This window comes from Magallana gigas, chromosome 2 (genome assembly GCF_963853765.1).
Source record: "Magallana gigas chromosome 2, xbMagGiga1.1, whole genome shotgun sequence".
Classification (NCBI taxonomy): Eukaryota; Metazoa; Mollusca; class Bivalvia; order Ostreida; family Ostreidae; genus Magallana; species Magallana gigas.
Window position 1 is genome coordinate 45,383,146 of NC_088854.1, and position 19,349 is coordinate 45,402,494.

Here is a 19,349-nt window from a genome sequence, read left to right on the forward strand (position 1 = left end):
ACTTTTAAAACAGCAGGGATAAGTAATATTAAAAGCGATGAAAATTTATACAGTGTCAAGTGGATAAGTGCTTCAATTAATCAAAAGTTTAAAAATCAATTTTAAAAAAAGGAATAAAAAAGGAACAGTGATATCAGCAACTCTAGAAAAGGAATCGGTTAAGAATTTTTAAAACAAAGTTTGTTTATGAAGAATTCTAAAAAGCATAACCTAGAAAAAGTAATCACCGTCTTTCTATAGAGGCTGGTCGCTGAAATAATTTACACGGCACGAAAGAATCTAAAATCTGTTTAAAATTATGTATTTTTATAACCAAAAAATATAAGATCTGTTCTCAACAAACAAAATGGTCCAGCTCTGCTCATCCAGACTGATTTTATGTTAATATGTTTATAAATATATATTGTACCTCTTGTATCATTTAAACTGGTATGGTTTTCATAGAATAAATGAACTGAATTGAATTAAAATTGACAGAGAAAGACTGTGGCATTTCAAGAAACGAAATAAGTAAAGTACATTGTCTGAACTCGGAAGAATTTAATGGCACAGTTTATGTGAAAATAAGGTTATTCAGTGTAATTCTAGCACATTTTTTTTGTGTGCCGTAAATTACAATTTTTTTTAAACACGTTAGGTAAGATACCTTTAACGGTACTGAGTATATGCAAACAAATTTTCATAATGCGCGTTATTCATGTACTATGGCTCACAAGTTGCCCATCAATTTTTTTTCAGACCGGGAGCTATAGACCTGTTATCGACTTGGCCCCAGTATCATGAAGTTATCTTAGACTTAAGTCAGAATTTGTATGCATTCTATAAGTTTAATAATAACATACAAACAAAATTCGAAACATGATTTAGGATTGTATTCTTATCGTGTTGCTATATACATACCTCAAGTAAAAATCTATGGTTAATAAGTTTTAGGTGAATGAATTTAGACTTAAGCCTAAGATCTTTCATGATCGTGGAGCCTTCATTTTATAAAAAGTTTAAGAATGAATCATGCACTGGTAGGTTTCATCTAAACTTCACATGTAAATTTGATATTTTAGTCTCATAACTGCAACGGTGAGTGCAAACAAACTAAATAATACCCTCATTGTACGGATAACTCCTCCTACAGTTTTCAAGATAAGAAGTTGTTCTTTTGCAAATCAATTGTAGGATTTTGATTTCCGGTAATTTATGAAAAAAAACCAGCTTTTGAAATTTTTTGGCAAAATATTGCATTTAGGGTACTCCACTTCACTTGATACGGGTTGACATGGATTATGAATACAGTTCACATAAATGAAAACCCGGTTTGCTGTCACATTAACAGCTTTTCACTTGTTTGTTTTCTTGCCTTGTCTTCAAATGTGAATTATACCTAAAAATTACTGTATTATTGTATGGTTAATTTAGAAATAAACAACGTTATTTAGTGAACATATATGCATGGCGTTATGAAAAGCAATTGCTCTGTTGGCATATTCCATGATGCGCGCTAGCGCATCATGGAAAATATGCCAGCAGAGCAGTTGCTATTCATAACGCCATGTTCACTAAATAATCGTTGTTTATTACTTATATTTGCATTTTACCACTCGCAAATACCCCGTATTAGCCTAGGCCTTGACATTTAGCTATTACATCAAAAGTAAACATTCAGACTGTAATGTATCTTTTTAATTCACATAGATTTGTTAACAGAATCAATGATATGTTATAACAGTAATTCCTTTATAATGTTATCAAAAACATGTTTCAATATTACATGTAAATACGTCAATTTTAATCGAGTTGGAGAAAAACACATGATGTATCGTATAGTGGTTCTATAACGTCATGGAAAAGTATATATAACGTTACACCTTTATGACGTCATAGTATACTGACAGAGCAATTGCGATTATAGAGAAATAATTGCAGCTCCTCCGTATGGTCTTGCAGTGGGAAAGAACAATGGAAATGCAAATATTTATAGATGAATGCAATAGCCAGCGTAACAGCTCCAAGCGTGATCTTTTATTTTCCTTGTGACGTTGCACTTAACGGCATTCAACGTTTGTAATCTCACGATTAAAACTTTGATTTCAGTATCATCTCTGTGTGATGGTCAAGATCTAGTAAATGATTCCAGGGTGTCTTTTTGGTGCTAGAACCATTTCATAAACAATTTCTTGACATTCTTTGTTAAATCATGGGAAAAGTAATTCCGATACCTATATTCTATTTGACATCATTTTAAAGAAGAGGTCAAGAATTTGTTTAAATCTGTTTTTGGAGAGACTGTAGCCATTCTAGATATATTTCATTAGTCAAAATGGACAAAACCTCGAAATTTGTTCCTCAATTTCTTCATATTTCAAAGAAAATGACAGTTTAAAACATGAATTTTCATTGTGTTTACTAAAACCTTTAGCCCCGGTACACCCTATCGAACAAAGCTTTTTATATGAAGCATCAATTGAAAGAATTTTAACTTAAATTTCATGAACCTGTAGGCACCTTTCATTTACTAGGTCTTGACCATTATTGTGATACATGTACATCTGCAGTAGCTTTCCACACACTTAACATGCAAAACTATATGAAATGTAAATATTAAATGATATCTTTTCTAAATTAAAAATATTTCGAGACAAATCCATTAACATTTCTTATTTAGATAATTGCAATGCTATGATTAAATTTGGGTAGAATGGGTTATTCGTTTCATTCATCTTTTCTTGAACTTTTAAAAAAATAATTCTATTTTTAACAATCTTTTCAAGAATAGGCAAGGATGTATACAGCTTAGATTATAATAAAAATCTTGTCCATCTTAGATATAATTATTCTATTTGTTCTGACGTCCGTAGCCCAATGGAAGGTTTTTTTTTTGGTTGTCAGTCATAATTAATATCAGATATCAATACATTAATACTGCACTCAGAGGTTTCGTGATTTTATTTTATTATACAAGTTTTGTTTTTGAAATTAAAAACAATCACATATTTTTACAAGTTATGTTATTTGGATGCGGTCAGACTATAGAGACTACTTTTATTAACAATATTTTGTTCAAATACGTTATGTCTCCGTTTCAATGCACTTTGTTGAATACTAACAGATTATCAAAAATGCATATCAGTCACCGGAATAAAATACGACACGTCATAAACCAGTGTATGTTCTACGTCACTTCTTTTTTTTACCAAGACCACCAAACATGATTTTCTCAAGACCCATAAAAGGCGATTCAAACGCGATCGAAACAATAAAAGCGATTCCATAAGACACCATTAGATTGCCGAGGAAGAGGTATACCTGTAAAAAAAAAGTAATATTAAAATCAAGATTCATACTCAGGGAACAAATTGATTATATATATATATATATATATATATATATATATATATATATATATATATATATATATATATATATATATATACACACACACCAAGGATGCAAACTATTGCACACTTGTAAATCAGTTTTTATCTCAATGTTTATCAAAAAATATTAACCACAGTCAATTGTATCAAAATACACGACACACAGTATATATTTTTTCTTCATCAAGAAAGTATCAGAAAATTTGCAACAGGACCATACGGAACATTGTGAAGATTTTAAAACATATTAAAAATTTTCAGTGTCTTTGTCTGCGATAACACTACGTTTTTGTATGTCTGTGATAACTCTATGATTTTGTATTGAAGACAAATACACTTCATTAATGACTATTTTAATATCTAATCGTACATTTGCCGAAAATTATATAAATATAAATGATATAAAGGGATCAGTTTTTAATATAAGGTGATGATCAAAATTACCCCCACCCTATTTTCTCAACTTATCATACTTAACGAATGATTCATTATTCCTTGAATATGCACACTCATTCATATCTCGATACTTACAAAGTCCAAATCGGTCATATACAGAGGGAAGTTCCAGTTGTAATAATAGACATACATAACCAGAGGATGTACCAAATAGGCACAGTATGTCAGTCTGGACAGAGGTACAAACGCCTTCCAGGACAACAAAGTGTTAATGAACCCTAAAATCATTACAGGATTCATTTTTTAAAGCATTTTAATTGTTCCCTACAAAATCTAGAAGTATTTATATTTTTGAATAGTATTCAGCAAAATATGGAAGAAAACATAAACAGCGGCTGTTTACCGCCATTGCCAGTGGAGCAAGCAAAGATGACCCAGCATACGGCTGCTCCCCATGCAGTGCGACTGACTCCATTATATAGTGCCGTGACTTCTTTCGAGAGGTAGACAGGGTTGTCTGGCCTTATAGTATTGTGTAAACCATACAGACAGCCACACGCCATGGCTGTGGCAACAGCCCATCCCAACAGGTTCACAAACTAAATGGCGAGAAGTATTCTAAACATTATTTAACCAGCAGAATTATTTGAAATGTAAATATGCATGTAAGCCTAACAATACTTCTTTTTCTACAAAAGTTATCTCACTTTATATATTTTTTTTATAAGAAAAACATAGATATTCGTTAGGGACAGACTTGGGGCGAATAACATTAAAATGTAATACATTACAATACCATTACTTCATGGATTTTGGCATTAAATTACCATTACATTACTTAATTTTCTAAAAGTAATGCACTACATTACAATTACTTGAGTAGAGTAATACATTACCATTACTTTGTGAAAAGACAATAAGCTTGAAAAAAGTAAAGTTTAAGAGATTAGCAAATGTGTCAAATATAAAACATAGTTTAACATCTCTAAAGGTCTTGTTCACTATCAGGTTCAAATTACATGACTTCAACAAGATAACTGATCATTGCACTTTTTGATCATGAAAGTTTCAAATGTTTCATCTTTTAACTGCATCCTGAGAGAGAGAGAGAGAGAGAGAGAGAGAGAGAGAGAGATTATTTTCAAATGTGTTATAATAAAGGAATTGATTTTTATGCTTCCAGAAATCATGGTTGGACATCACATTCATTTTAGCTTTTAAAGGTGCATGTCAGTCCTCTATCTAAGTAGGTACAGGCAAGAGAAGATGGTAGAGGTGTTTAGCACAGATTGTTTTAATATTAAGATTATCCCGAGGGCATTGAATTGAGTGCTGTTGACACATTCATCATAGTAAATATTAATTGAATAAGCAATTATTTGGAGTAAATTTTTCAAATGATTTCTAACTCTTTTTAACAACACTTTTAAAAAATGTTATTAATTGTGCTGTTATAGCTAAAATATTGACAATTTAAATATGGGTTTTATATTTCTTTGATAAAATATTTTTATCCCAAGTATTATTATGTATTTATTTCAAGTAATTTTTGATTTTAGTTGTTAAATTCGTCACAATTTTAAGAAATGAACATGCATAGTAATGCAAAGTAATGCCATAAAATGCCAGTATTACACTCGATTTTGGAAAGTATGTGTTACATTACCATTACTTGTAATGCTAAATCTGTGGCATTGCACATTACAAGCATTACTTTGAAAACATCTGCACAATGCATTGAAATGCATTACCATTTCATTACCCAAGCCTAATGAGGGAATTAAACATATGATAACAAGCCAATTTTGCTAATGAATATTTCATTTACTCATCCGATTGGTTTCTTTACAGTTTTGTTAAACCTGCTTGGTCCGATTTAATATCAAATTTTGTGTCAATATAAAAGATGATTATGCTAAGTATGTGTATAATAATAGACATTGCAGTAGTTTTCCCGGTCACTTGAGCCATATTTTAATGAAAAAATGATGTGTTTTTTTTTTACAAAACAAACGACATAAAAAGGGTATCGTGTTATTTCACGATCATATCAAAACTCGCCTTTGACGTTGAGGCGGGGATAATTGTATTAAGACTTCAACATCGGTTTAAATAGAGTCTAAATATGAGTAATGTTTTGGCATTTTCTTAGATAATTGACTCGTATATGGAAAATTATTTGATACTGTAATAGCATACAAATTATATGTCATGTACGGAAAAATGAAACTGAAATATCAATGAACGAGAAAAGTTCAGTTGATGAGCTTGCCTACGGTTAGTAAGTAACGTGATTAACGTTTACTCACAATATTCATCCGGCATTTGCATTTCGTCTTGTACAGTATGTAGCCGGTGATCACTCCACAGATGTACGGTCCCATTCGACAATAAGGAACAATGTAATAATCCTCAAAATAAGCAGCTCGGCTGGAAAAGTATTTTAAAGTATTGATATGGTTACATGATATAACACACCTCTTTGTTGATATGCCTATTATGAAATCGTTTAAGGCACTCGAAAACTAACTAGGGTTTTGGCGCCATTAACGTAATTGACCATCCGTTTCTATACATGCATCGGTTTTTAATGAATTATTAAAGTTAATAAAGTTCTTCTAATTCGGAAGTCTCCGACCTTAGTGATGGTACTACTATGAGACACAGAAATACTACATGTGCATACTACTTCTGGCTTACTCAGCGTCCTTTGGACCTCCACCAATGGTGTGGGCTGGGAGATTCTTGACGTAACTAAGCACTCCTGGAGTAATGGTCGCAGCCAACAAGAAACATACGCTGACTATAATCCCAACGATCTGGTTGCTGAAAGAAGTGTATGGAGCTTGTTTTCAATACACAAAAACTGAAATATTTTTCAGGTATTACTTCACAAAATTTGTAATTATTCTAATAGTAGATCAAATGGAAATGGTACTAACAAGAAAAATGGTATAATAAGAAGTGGGCTTAAGATGTAGAACTGCATGTCATTGTTTAGGTACCATGACCAGCCAAGGCACTGTAAATGAAGACAGAAGGGAGTTATTTAGTAAAGACTGCATAACACTAATGTTAAATATGTACACAAGCACGTATATTGAGCTCATCTTCTTGTCATATATATATATATATATATATATATATATATATATATATATATATATATATATATATATATATATGACAAGAAGATGAGCTCAATATACGTGCTTGTGTACAAGAAAATGAGCTCAAGGGAGTTATTTAGTAAAGACTGCATAACACTTATGTTACACAAGCGCGTTATCACTATATTGAGCTCATCTTCTTGTGTTATATATATATATATATATATATATATATATATATATATATATATATATATATATATTCACCAGGTCTTAAAGTCCAAAAAAATTGTCAATGTAGAGAAGGTTTTTCCACCATGATTCCCTGCAGACCTCGTCGGGTTTTCCTTTGTTTGGTCCAAAGATCAAGTGGGGGTAAATAGTAACGTACATTCCTATGACAATCATGTACACTGGGGTCAGTCTGCAGAAGGGAGGAAATTCTCAATTATAGTAAGATGACTGTGTAGTTCTAATAGAGAGATGGAGTTAAACGAGTTTAACCTTTGATCTTTTCATTAACAGTAAAAGGGTTTTTATTACCTCCAGTAGCGGTGGAAATAAAATAAACCCCAGTTGATCCATCCCTTAGATTTTTTCATTTGTTTCAATAGCAGATACGACGTCAGCAGACCACTGCAAAACAAAAACAAATAATAAGAAATTATTATGGCTTTCCAGTTAATGCTTTTAAGCTGCCAAAGAGCAGATGACGTTAATTCTCTTTTTCATTTTTTATTTATTAATTGAGCTTTGTTTTTAGTGTCTTTGAATCAGAAATACCCATTACTGTGTAAAGGTTGCCAATGTCTTAAAAGTACGAACAAGGAAACACGAATTCAAAAATATTGTTTAATCCATAGCAATGACATTTCATGATTAATGTGAAGTTACCAACCTCAGAACGAAGAAAGTATCCACTGAAAAAAGAGCATTGACGATAGCTTCAGAGGCTGCACGGTTGACAAACTTGTTGTAATATTGGAGCATGTTGGCTAAAAGTATACAAAATGTTCATTGGTTAAAGACTTTACACTCATAGTGAGGTTCGTGTTGAACATCAACCTCATTAACTAATTTTCTTTTGTTCGAATATGTGTGTAAAGAAGTTCTATTATATCTGATAAACAACTGTCTCAACAAAAAGAAGATAACAACATCAACAAACACAGGAACAACAAAGACAGAACAACAATACAAATACAATAGCAAAACAATTTTAAATAAATAAACATTATAACAACCATTAACAAGACAAACTTCAACAAAAACGATAGCAACAATAAAAACGAAAACAACAGGAACAACAACGAAGACAATCGAGAGACTCATGGGCCACATCGCTAACCTGAACAACTGTTCTTGTATCTCTTTCAAAATTTTTGAATTATGATTGTTTTTAAATGTTCTAAAAATTAAAAAAAACTAATATATTTCAAGATTTGATAATACGTTTATACAGTTCAAAAACGAAGCCTTGGGACCTAAAAAATGCATCAAATGATCAATTTTATTACCCTAGGCCTCACCATATTTAAGATAACAAAATTTGAAAAAGAACTAAAACTTATCATAAATACAATAAAAGAAGGTCACCCTCCCCATGTTATGAGGATACGAAGACATGAAAATATTTACACACTAATATCACAAAATGTAGCATTGTATCTCTTCCAAAATTTGCTCTAAACATTTTCGTATTTTTTACTTTGTTTAACGTTTAACATCTTTTGGAGCCCCGATATTAGTTCGGGTCCAAGTATTGTTCAGGGGTCTTGGTTGATACAATTTAAAATCAACAAAATCTGACGATGCTTGCATTTTAATCTCATATATTGAAGCAATATATTGTAGCAATCTAGTTCTTATTAACATGTTTAAACATTTCCCTATTTACATGCATTTCTATATTGATCATTAACCCCTCCTTGGGGCCCAGTATCAGGGTCATGAGCCCATGGTTTGTACAATTTAAAATCTTCACTCTCTGTGGATGCTTGCAAAGTTATATTAAAATTGTAGCATTGCAGTTCCCAAGAAAAAGATTTTCAAACCTTTATTATCCTATGTAAAACATTGAACACCTCTTGGGACCCAGTATAAGTCCAAGGATCATTCACAGTTTTTACAATAAAAAAATCTACACTCTCTAAGGATGCTTGCATAGTATTTTTGAACTCAAAAATTGCAGTAATGTAGTTCTTGAGAAGAATTTTGAACATTACCCAAAATATTAAACTTCGAAACTATCTCTGGACCCCAGAATTGAACCATGGGTCTACATTCTGAGGATACCTGCATGATAATTTTATTTATAATTGTAGCATGGTTGTTTTTGAGAAGATTTTTAAACATTTTCCCAATACTAGTATAATCCTATGTTAAACTTTGAACCCTGTTTGGGGCCTCAGTATTATTATTATTAAAATGTAACGTCAATGTCCCTCCATAGACATCGGAGTTTTTCTTGTTCAAAAAATAGATCCAATGCCGACTGATAAAATTAGGGTACACTAATTTGAGACAAGCCACAACATAAATGTGCAAGATTCAACCTTTATTCTCACCAAATGGCTGTGGAGTGGTCACCAATGAGCCCCTTTCATTTTTTCAGATTTTTTAAATTTTAATGATAAGTCTGCAACTGGGCAGTTCAAAAGAGGTTCTAAGTAATTAAAAAGGCATTATTATGTACTGGTCGCGCAATATGCATGAAAAACAACATGTAAAACCTCATATTTATTGCTTTGTTATATTTTGCAAACAGTTTGGGTATGTTTTTGGTACAAATATGATAGTTCAAGAAATGTTAACATTGTGGTCCACATGTATACAAGATGGCCGTGCACCCTGTAGTACAATCACAATCAAGATGGCGATGAGAACCAGTTTATTTGTAAACACGTGCAGCATATTCAAAGAAAGACAACTCTATTCAGTCTAATACATGTAATTATAAAGAGTTATTGTTCTTGGATTTACAATATGTGACATCTCCCCTTTTAAGTAAATTCTGCACTCAAAATATGTTTGGAAATAAATTCACAGTACAGGCTATATAAACAGATCTCAATAATGTCTTTTTTCTTCTTTTTTTTTTTTTTTTTTTTTAACTATCAACTACAAAAAACACAACTAGTAAACTATTAAAATATGCAATAGAAATTAGCACTCAGTAACCAGTCTGCTAGGTGGTTTGATCACGCGACCACTAGATGTGGTAAAACTACTTGGCACGTCAAGTTTTCCAGAATGAGCGCTAGAATCATTAGGCAGGTTATTTGGAAATGAACAATTTTCACTTTGGGTTGATTCCTCAGCGTCTTCCTGTTGTTCTGTGTTTCGTTCCTTTGTTTTGATGAGGTCTCTGCGGTTTCTCCTCAATGTTGAATTTCCATGCGATACGAAATATGATCTTGGCGTTTCTGCAGGTCTAACCACTTTTCCTGGTGTTTTGATGGACTGTCCTGGATTTCTTAAGCGTACAGTGTCTCCAATTTCAAGCGGTTTGAGTGGTTTGGAGTTGCGATCATAGAAAGACTTTTGCGTGTCTTTGAGGTTCTGGAGCTCTTCGAGAACTTTCTCTGTGATATATCCCATTGGTCGCAGGCTGGATTTCACGGTTGGTATAAGAGTTCTCGTGTTCCGTCCAAGTAGAAGTTGTGCAGGGGAAAATTTCACTCCTGAAATTTTCGAGTTCCTTAACTCCATGAGTGCGAGATAAGGATCCTTGTTGTCATCCTGGGCTTTTCTGAAAATGTTTTTGATTGTCTGAACAGCTCTTTCAGCCATACCATTGCTCTGTGGGTATCTCGGCGATTATGTTGTATGTTGGAAGTCATATTCCTTAGCAAATTGTCGGAATTCATGGTTTGCAAACTCAGGTCCATTGTCGCTGATGAACTCCTCAGGGATTCCTTGTCGTGCGAAATGCTGTTTCAGTATGTTAATAATTGTAGCAGCTTTCCCATCTGGTAAGCGATTCACTTCAATGAACTTTGAGAAGTAATCAACTGTTATGAGATATCTTGCGTTTCCGAAAAACATAATGTCTGCTGCCACTTTCTGCCATGGATATCCTGGGATCTCATGTGATATCACTGGCTCTTTCTGTTGACAGTTTCGGTATCGGTTGCAGATATTACACTGTTCTATCAAGTCTTTCAGCTGTGTGGTAATCCCTGGCCAAAACGGTGTTGACTTCGCTCTTTGTATGCATTTCTCTTGTCCCAGGTGACTGCAGTGTAGGATTTTCAACATCTCTGGTCGAAGCTTCTCTGGTGTAATAATGCGGTCTCCTTTCAACAATAAGCCATCTACAATGCTGATTTCATCTCTAAAATTCCAATAGGGAGTAAGTTCCCTAACCAAGTCTCTCTTGTTTGTCGGCCATCCCTGTAGAACTGTATCCTTTAGTTTCATGAGAAGCGGGTCTTTTTTAGTTTCACTCTGAAAAAGTGTCACTTTTTCATGGCTTACTGGAATAGTGTCAATGACATGTATTTCAAATTGCTCCTCAAGGTTACCAACTTGTTCCAATCCTTTAGATCTAGACAATGTGTCCGCAATATAAAGTTCCTTGCCAGCTTTGTATTTCACTACTATGTCATGTTGCTGGACTTTTAACATCATCCGTTGTAGTCGAGGTGGTGCACTGGATAAGGGTTTCTTGAATAGGCTCTCTAGTGGTTTGTGATCGGTTTCGACCAAAACAGTTTTTCCATACACATATTCATTGAACTTCTGTAGTCCATACACAATTCCAAGCATCTCTTTTTCAATTTGTGCATAATTTCTCTCCGCTGTATTCAAGGCTCTAGATGCGTAAGCCACCGGTTGCTCTCTTTGCATGATGCAAGCACCTAATCCAAAAGATGATGCATCTACGGATAATGTGATGTCATCACTGACATCAAAGTATTTCAGTGTAGGAGCTGAGGTGATTACTTCCTTTAAGTCATTGAAGGCTCTCTCTTGGGCCTCGTCCCAGTGCCAGTCTACTTCATTTTCCAACAACTGTCTCAGTGGTTGATTTCGTGCTGACAGATTTGGAATGAACTTGCCCAAATAGTTTATCATTCCCATGAATCGCTGCAACTCCTTCTTATTTTCTGGTGTTGGAATTGTCAAAATTGCTTTGATCTTGTCGTCACTGGGCTTTACACCTTCTGCACTGAAAATATGTCCAACATATTCAACTTCTTTCTTGTTGACTTTACACTTGTCCTTATTGAAGCGTAATCCAACATCATTAGCTCTCTTCAGTATTTGCCGTAGTTTCTCCAAGTGCTCTTGTTCACTATCTGCCCATATCAAAATGTCATCTACTATGACTTCACATGGCTGATTTTCAAACACTTGAGACATCGCCCTCTGAAACACTTCCGGTGCTGAAGATATCCCGAAAGGAAGTCTTTCAAACTTGTATCTGCCAAAGGGGGTATTAAACGTTGTGAGCCAAGAACTCTCCTCGGTCAGCTGTATTTGGTAGAATCCTGAGGCTGCATCCATTGTTGTGAAGTGTTTCGCTTGTTTCAAGCTTGCAGCAACTTCTTCGACAGTCTTTAGAGGGTAATGTTCTCTTAATATAGCTTTATTCAGTTCTCTAGGATCCAGACAAATTCTAACTTTGTCGCTAGGTTTCTTCACTACTACTATGGGGCTAACCCAACGAGTTGGAGTTTCCACTTTTGAGATAATTTTCATGGATTCCATTCTTTGGAGTTCTTCACGTACTTTGTCTTTCAAAGTGTGAGGTATTCTTCTGGGTGGTGCTACTACTGGTTTAACACGGTGATCAACTTTGATGTCGTACTTTCCAGGTAAACATCCGATTCCGTGGAACAAATGATCATATTCATTGAGTAGTCCTTCTACACTTTCAGTACTTTGATTTCTGTTCACTGTGTACACACGATTCACTAAGTTCATATCTAAGCTGGATTTCAATCCGAGTATGGGCTGAACGTTGTCATCAACTATCTGAATTTCCATGAGAAAATATTGGTCCTTGTGTCTCACCAAGGTTTGAACTTTTCCACAGGCTTTCATTGCATGGCCTGAATACGAGACTAGTTTGCTATTACTCCGCGTCAATTGTTTCATTTTGATGTTGGCATCTTGACAGGCTTTTAAACTCATAACGTTGCACTGAGCACCAGTATCAATTTTAAAGTTAATGGGTTTTGCATCATTGACTAGTAATTGCACCGTCCAGTCATCTTCTTTTCCCGAGTCAAGTGAGTACATGAAAAAGTTGTCATCACTGTCTTCTTTACTTTCTTCGATCTGATGAATCTGACGATTTCTTGGTTTCCTATGTTTGGAATAATGTTTTGCTGGCTGCATCCCATTCTTGCACACTGTTGCATAATGATTTTTCTGATTACATTTACTGCAAAATCGGCCGTAAGCTGGACAATGATCAGCTCCCTTAATGTGGTCTTTTCCGCAGTACTTACATCGAATTACTGGCTCGGGCTTTGCTACTCTTTGCTTGTTGTTCTGTTTCTTGTCTTTCAATGCATGTACGTTTTTCTCGTCTCCCATTTCTCTGAGTTGAGTTTCAGAGACTTCCGCTGCTCTGCAAATGTCTATGGCGCTCTGTAGTGTGAGTTCACGCTCTCTTAGTAGTCTAGCACGCACGGTATCACTTTGGATGCCACAAACTATTCGATCTCTAATAAAAGAATCTTTCAGTTCACCGAATTCACATACACTTGCCTTTTGTCGAAGTTCTGTGACAAAAGCGTCGACAGGTTCCCCTTCCTTCTGAGTTCTCGTATTAAACCCGTGTCTCTCGTAAGTCACGTTTTTTCTCGGGTTGCAGTATTCCTTAAATTTCTTCTTGATATCTGCCAACTTTGTTTTATCTTCATCTTCGGTCCACGTGAAAGTGTTATAAACATCAATGGCGTCCGGTCCTAACACGTGGAGTAGGGTCATCCCTTGAATTTTATCTCCTTTACTTGCCACTCCGCTCGCTACAGCGTAAACATCGTACTGCTGTTCAAATCTCCTCCAATTCTCTGCTAAATTACCAGTCAGGGTAAGTCCAGGCGGCGGTGGTAGGCGATCCATTCGTAAAAATTGTTTCTTCTGACACCATGTAGTACAATCACAATCAAGATGGCGATGAGAACCAGTTTATTTGTAAACACGTGCAGCATATTCAAAGAAAGACAACTCTATTCAGTCTAATACATGTAATTATAAAGAGTTATTGTTCTTGGATTTACAATATGTGACACACCCCCCTAAAAGGCAGACACGAAACTACCAATTAAACAGGTTCATCTAAGACTATGGTACGCAATAGACCGTGAAGGTACATGTATGTGGGTCTCTTGTGATAACAGTTTTAAATTCCCTTCCTTTTAGTATGCTATGTACCAAGCTACTGTAGAGTCTTATAAATAGTACACACTTTTTTCGGCCAAAGAAATTAGATCAAAGGGGGGGGGGGGGTGGGTGCCTATACATAATTAAACATAAAACAAAATTTTTTCCCAGTTTCTGCTGGAGTAAAATTTCTATTCAAAAGGACTATATATGATAAGGGCCTAAAATGGCCCCCTAAAATGAACATCAGTTTACTGTAAATCTTTGTTTTCTTTGTACAGATATATATGTGATGTTTATAGATTATGTTCATTTTGATTCAAGTGCCCACAATTTAGAAATATGGTATCATGAAGACAGTCTTTTCCCGCCATTTTTGCATTTTTAGCATAAAACAGCTTGTTTTCAAGCAGTTTTTCTTTCAAAAAACATAGAGCGCACGCTTGAACAAACAACATATTTTAATCAGAGATGTAACTAGCCAAGACTAATAACTGACAAAAAAATTTTCCTTGTTCAAGCATGCGCTCTATATTTCCTATTCGTTTAAAGGTAAGAAAAATGTCAATTTTTGACTGATTTTGATTGAATTATAGAAATAGCGTCACTTCTGACGTCACATACTGCAAGTGAGTGCAAATAAATCAAATAAATAGGTGAAAAATATATTTTATATCAACTCCTCTAAAAAATAACATAACATTTTAATATTCCCGAAACACTTTAAAAATGGCGAATTCAACTCATATCATATATAGTTCTTTGGCCAATAAAGTGGTTTTAGAGAAGAAGTAAAATTGCAAAATTTTAAAAACAGACAGACAATTGGACGCCGGACATTTTGTAATCAAGAAACGACAATCTGAAATGACAACAAAAAGAATAACGTCGACAACAACTTACGCTCATTTCCTAAGATGAAAGTAAAGGTGTGACTATGAAATAAATAGTAATAACAACAACGACAAGACAACTTGAAAATACAACAACAACAACCAATCAAACTGCATCGATAACAATAAGAACAACGACGACAAAAACGAAAGCAATGACAACAACGCGACAATCAGGAATAACAACAAAATTAACATTGAACGAAAATAATAATAACAACTTACACGTAGATCCCAAGACGAAAGCGAGGGTGTGTCCCAAAATGACCCAGCTCATGCTGAGGAATCGGATCCCGTTGACGGCCGTCAGACTGCCCTTGGGCTGAGAGGTACCCAGTATCTTCTTGCCGTTGGTATAGGCACTGAAACACAGAACCAGTCGGCCAACGATACCTGTAATGATGAAACAAGAGTGTGTAAAGCTATTATAAAAACAGCTAAATGAACTTTAGTGAACATTCTTTAGATACATGTTTATACTTTACAGTTTCTTGTTTTGGGGATGAGGTTTATTCATTTCATTAATGTTTTACTTAAGTGATTGTTTCACTTTTGTACGAACATGGGCGCAAGAAAAAAAATAAATGGACAATGCAACAAGCTTTGGGTAAACTTATGGTTGTAATAGTTTTAAGATAATTAAATCAACAAAATGATCAGTCCCGAGTCAGCGTTACTTTAACTTGTTTGTTGAGTTTCATATTCATACATATACCGTTATTACATAGTATCTCTGTGTCATTAAAATTTAAAACTACATTGTATATAAAGATGGCAAGTTTTATGTTTATTTGTCATTAGACTGATGTTTAGAACATTACAAGAACTTAAGAAGCTCGGTACATTTTTTATCTCCATTTAGATAATGGCTACTTCTTTAGAATTGCGCAGGTTACAAATGGCATCTGCAATAAAATTTCCTTACCTTGGTATGTGAATAGAATGCTATACGTTTATTCACATGTATATACACATGAGATATAAATTTTTATTTATTATATCATTAATTATGATAGATTTTAAGTCCTTAAATTCTTTATGGTTTCTATACAACCTACTATGTGTTCCAATCTCTAAATCTTTGACCTATAAACTGCAAATGATGCACTGTTGCTTCATATAATGCATTGTGTTTTAAGATTAATAGTGAGCTCCACAGAAAACGTTTCATATCATTTAGAATCTACAATTTCGTAAGCTTGCATTACCCGGTTTTTGTACATGTTTTTTCTCGGGTTCGATATGCTGGACGTTGCCGTTCTCAGCTCTCAATTTATAGCTGTTTTCTGGAAAACTGTTTCCATTCTCTATCGGTTTTCCATTTTCTGCCACTTCTCCATTTTCTGTCGGCTTTTCATTTTCTTTATTTCTTTTTGATCTGATCGTGTTGACGACGTCATACAATGTTCCCTCCAAGATGATTACAAGAAAAATAGCTAAGATTATCCTGCGGTAAAGGAAAAAATGAGAAATTGCAGTAAATACTGGATTATCTGGCATATTTTTAATAATGTTGTTGTCATCTTTGATTAAATCGTTGGCCATTTGCAAAAGAAACCACATAATACCCATGATTAAGCAATCCTAACTTTTCTTGAAACGATCAGAAAACGACTAGGATTTCACACAACTGTCGACTGATACCTAACCCTAACCCTAACCCTAACAGTGACGTCATACAAAGTTCCCTCCAAGATGATTAAAAGAACAATGGCCAAAAATATCCTGCAGTAAACGAAAAAATGAACAAATTATTACAAAATACAATAAATACTATCGAGAAGATATATTTAATAAACTATCAGACGCGCATACATTTACTATCAGTGAATGTCGCTGTCGTCTTTGATATAATCGTACTCTTTTTGTAATAATAAATATTCACAACGAAACCTATCCCTTAAAAACGAGGGTTTAACATAACTATCGAATGATGCACGTGGTCTACAGTGCTACTCACACGACTACTATGGTGTCGGTTTCCAGTGTGTCCTCCTCGGCAGGCACCGGACACGTAATGGGCCATGCCGTCACCTTGTTGTCCCCCAACGGTATACTATAGAGAACTGTATAGGAAAAATTTGTCGTATTGTCATCGATTACAATTTAATGAGCCGTGTTGCTATGATTGTAAAAAATATTCCTCATGTTGGAATTGTTCTTACTCTAATGACAAACATACAGACTGAGAGATTACGCTTGTGAATATCTTTCAGTCTGATTTGAATTATTCTTAACTAAAAACAAATTAAGAAAGGTTTAATTGGTTCCATTGTTTCATATATTATGTGTTATTATTGATTGTATGAAAGTAAATTTATGTTCACGTCAGAGTCGGCTTATAGTTATTATAATATTAAAATCTATAGTAATTCGATGAAAACATTGACAGCATACTTACAAGCGTTTACAATTTGAAGCAGATCGTCAGTGCTACATGACTTAGGAAAGCAGATGCCGGCCTTGATAAAACCAGAGTTTTGTAATGCCACCATCAAAATCTGCAAATCGCACCGAAAATGATATGCTAATTTCTAATTGCAGTAACCCTTTTGTCATAATTGCATGGCATATTGCCATTTTAAGCACCTAGCAAAAAATCCTTCAATTGTATAAGGTATGAAACACATGTATCGAAAGTAACATGGCATAGAATTTCATGATCCAATTTGTCTCGGTGAGTTAAGAACTTGACAGTGACATTTACCCCTTTAACTTCCGGTGGAAGCGGTAGATTCAGGTTTGTGTTACAATACTGTCCTTTAACGGGGGTCTGGGTGTTATGGAGAATCCCAAACGACTCTAAGAATGTGCTGTCGCTGTAACACTCGTCGTAAGAGCCGTACCAGTTCAAATTCAAGTTCAGGAGATCAGTGGGGATCTTAGCAGATGCATCTAGGACTTAATGTCGAAAAAGAAAAGAATCATGTCATTTAACAATACACGGAAATTGTTTGAAGCAATTTATCAACAACTGCTCTGTCTGTCTGTCTGTCTGTCTGTCTCTCTCTCTCTCTCTCTCTCTCTCTCTTACATTTCAGAGCCCAAGCCTCCATGTTTTGTAGACCTTTTATCACTTTAATGAAGTCCCCCTGACAGGCTGTGGATGCGTTCGTTCCCTGCACTGCTCCGTTTAGGAAAGACATCAGTATGTTACCAATGGTACTCGGATCGACATTACCGCCGCTCAGTAACTGTAGAATGTTCCCCAAGTTCATCCCAGAAGTTGCGCCTCCTTTTCCACCACTTGCACCTAACATTGAAGTGATCAAGTTGCCAATACCATTCGTGTTTTTGGTGATATTTTGCAAGAAATTTCCAAATGAACCTGCTGGAGAGCCATTTTGGGATCCGTTGCTTGCTTTCGCCTGGTCACCACCGGCCGACAAAGAACCAAGAACACCGTTAAGAAGATTTTGGAAGGCATCTCCAACACCACTCGATGAAGTATTGTTCTGAGAGGTATTAGTAAGTTGTCCAAAAAAGTTCTGTAGAAAGGTGTTGATTGGGTTGGAATCTGTCACAGGAGCTGTATCGTTTAATATCCGTAGATCCACCTGATTAGCTCGTTTGAGGAGCGATTGTTTACTCAACTGACTCGTCCATTCCAGAAACGGCTTTGAACTAAGGAAAGGCTGAATAGCCCTTTGAGCTTCTAGTTTCCTTTGCAAATTTCCGAGAGGGTTAATCATATACTCATAGTAACGCAAGTTATTTCCAGAAGTAAAACCGAAAACTGTTAAGAAAACTATTGATTTTAGAACAAATTTAAAGGACCGTGTTCCCTCCATTTGATACCAAATGAGTGGTGATCAAAACAAATTGAACGAAACTGAACGAAACAGATAACACCCGTTATCTAATGGAATGGGGTGTCAATATTCAGTATGCATTCGTACTAATTCTTTCGTTGCTAGCCTAATATATATTTTTATATCAATGTGTAATTTACTATTCGAATTAACGCAATCTCTGCCTTTCATGTGTCATTGATGTGACGCATAGTTAAAAATACAGTAAATTTGTGTACATTATAATACAGAAGAAAAGGACTTTACATCTTAACTTTGAATACTTTTGCGTAAAGATTATTGGATCAGTAATTTCTGACCTTTTTTGAAAATAAATGAATTATCAAAGCGGTTTGCCTCTTTAAGAAGAATTGAAGATTGAAAAGTGAAAAGAACAAAGCAAAAAAGATTTGCATAAGATATCCGCTTAGAATACAAACAATACAA

General features: G+C 34.7%; 1 protein-coding gene across 1 annotated transcript; it reads right to left on the reverse strand.

Moving 5' to 3' along the window:
• Positions 1 to 1,662: 1,662 nt before the first annotated feature.
• On the reverse strand, positions 1,663 to 18,946 carry LOC117681355 (nose resistant to fluoxetine protein 6). Its single transcript, XM_066071955.1, has 15 exons — positions 18,146 to 18,946; positions 17,819 to 18,012; positions 17,513 to 17,612; positions 17,072 to 17,177; positions 16,320 to 16,558; positions 15,337 to 15,504; positions 7,776 to 7,872; positions 7,421 to 7,513; positions 7,154 to 7,301; positions 6,710 to 6,789; positions 6,468 to 6,593; positions 6,077 to 6,197; positions 4,171 to 4,366; positions 3,903 to 4,045; positions 1,663 to 3,300 (listed from the first exon to the last, which is right to left on the reverse strand). The coding sequence occupies exons 1-15, from the start codon at positions 18,900 to 18,902 to the stop codon at positions 3,172 to 3,174; spliced, it is 2,697 nt and encodes an 898-aa protein (XP_065928027.1). The 5' UTR covers positions 18,903 to 18,946; the 3' UTR covers positions 1,663 to 3,171.
• Positions 18,947 to 19,349: the final 403 nt, after the last annotated feature.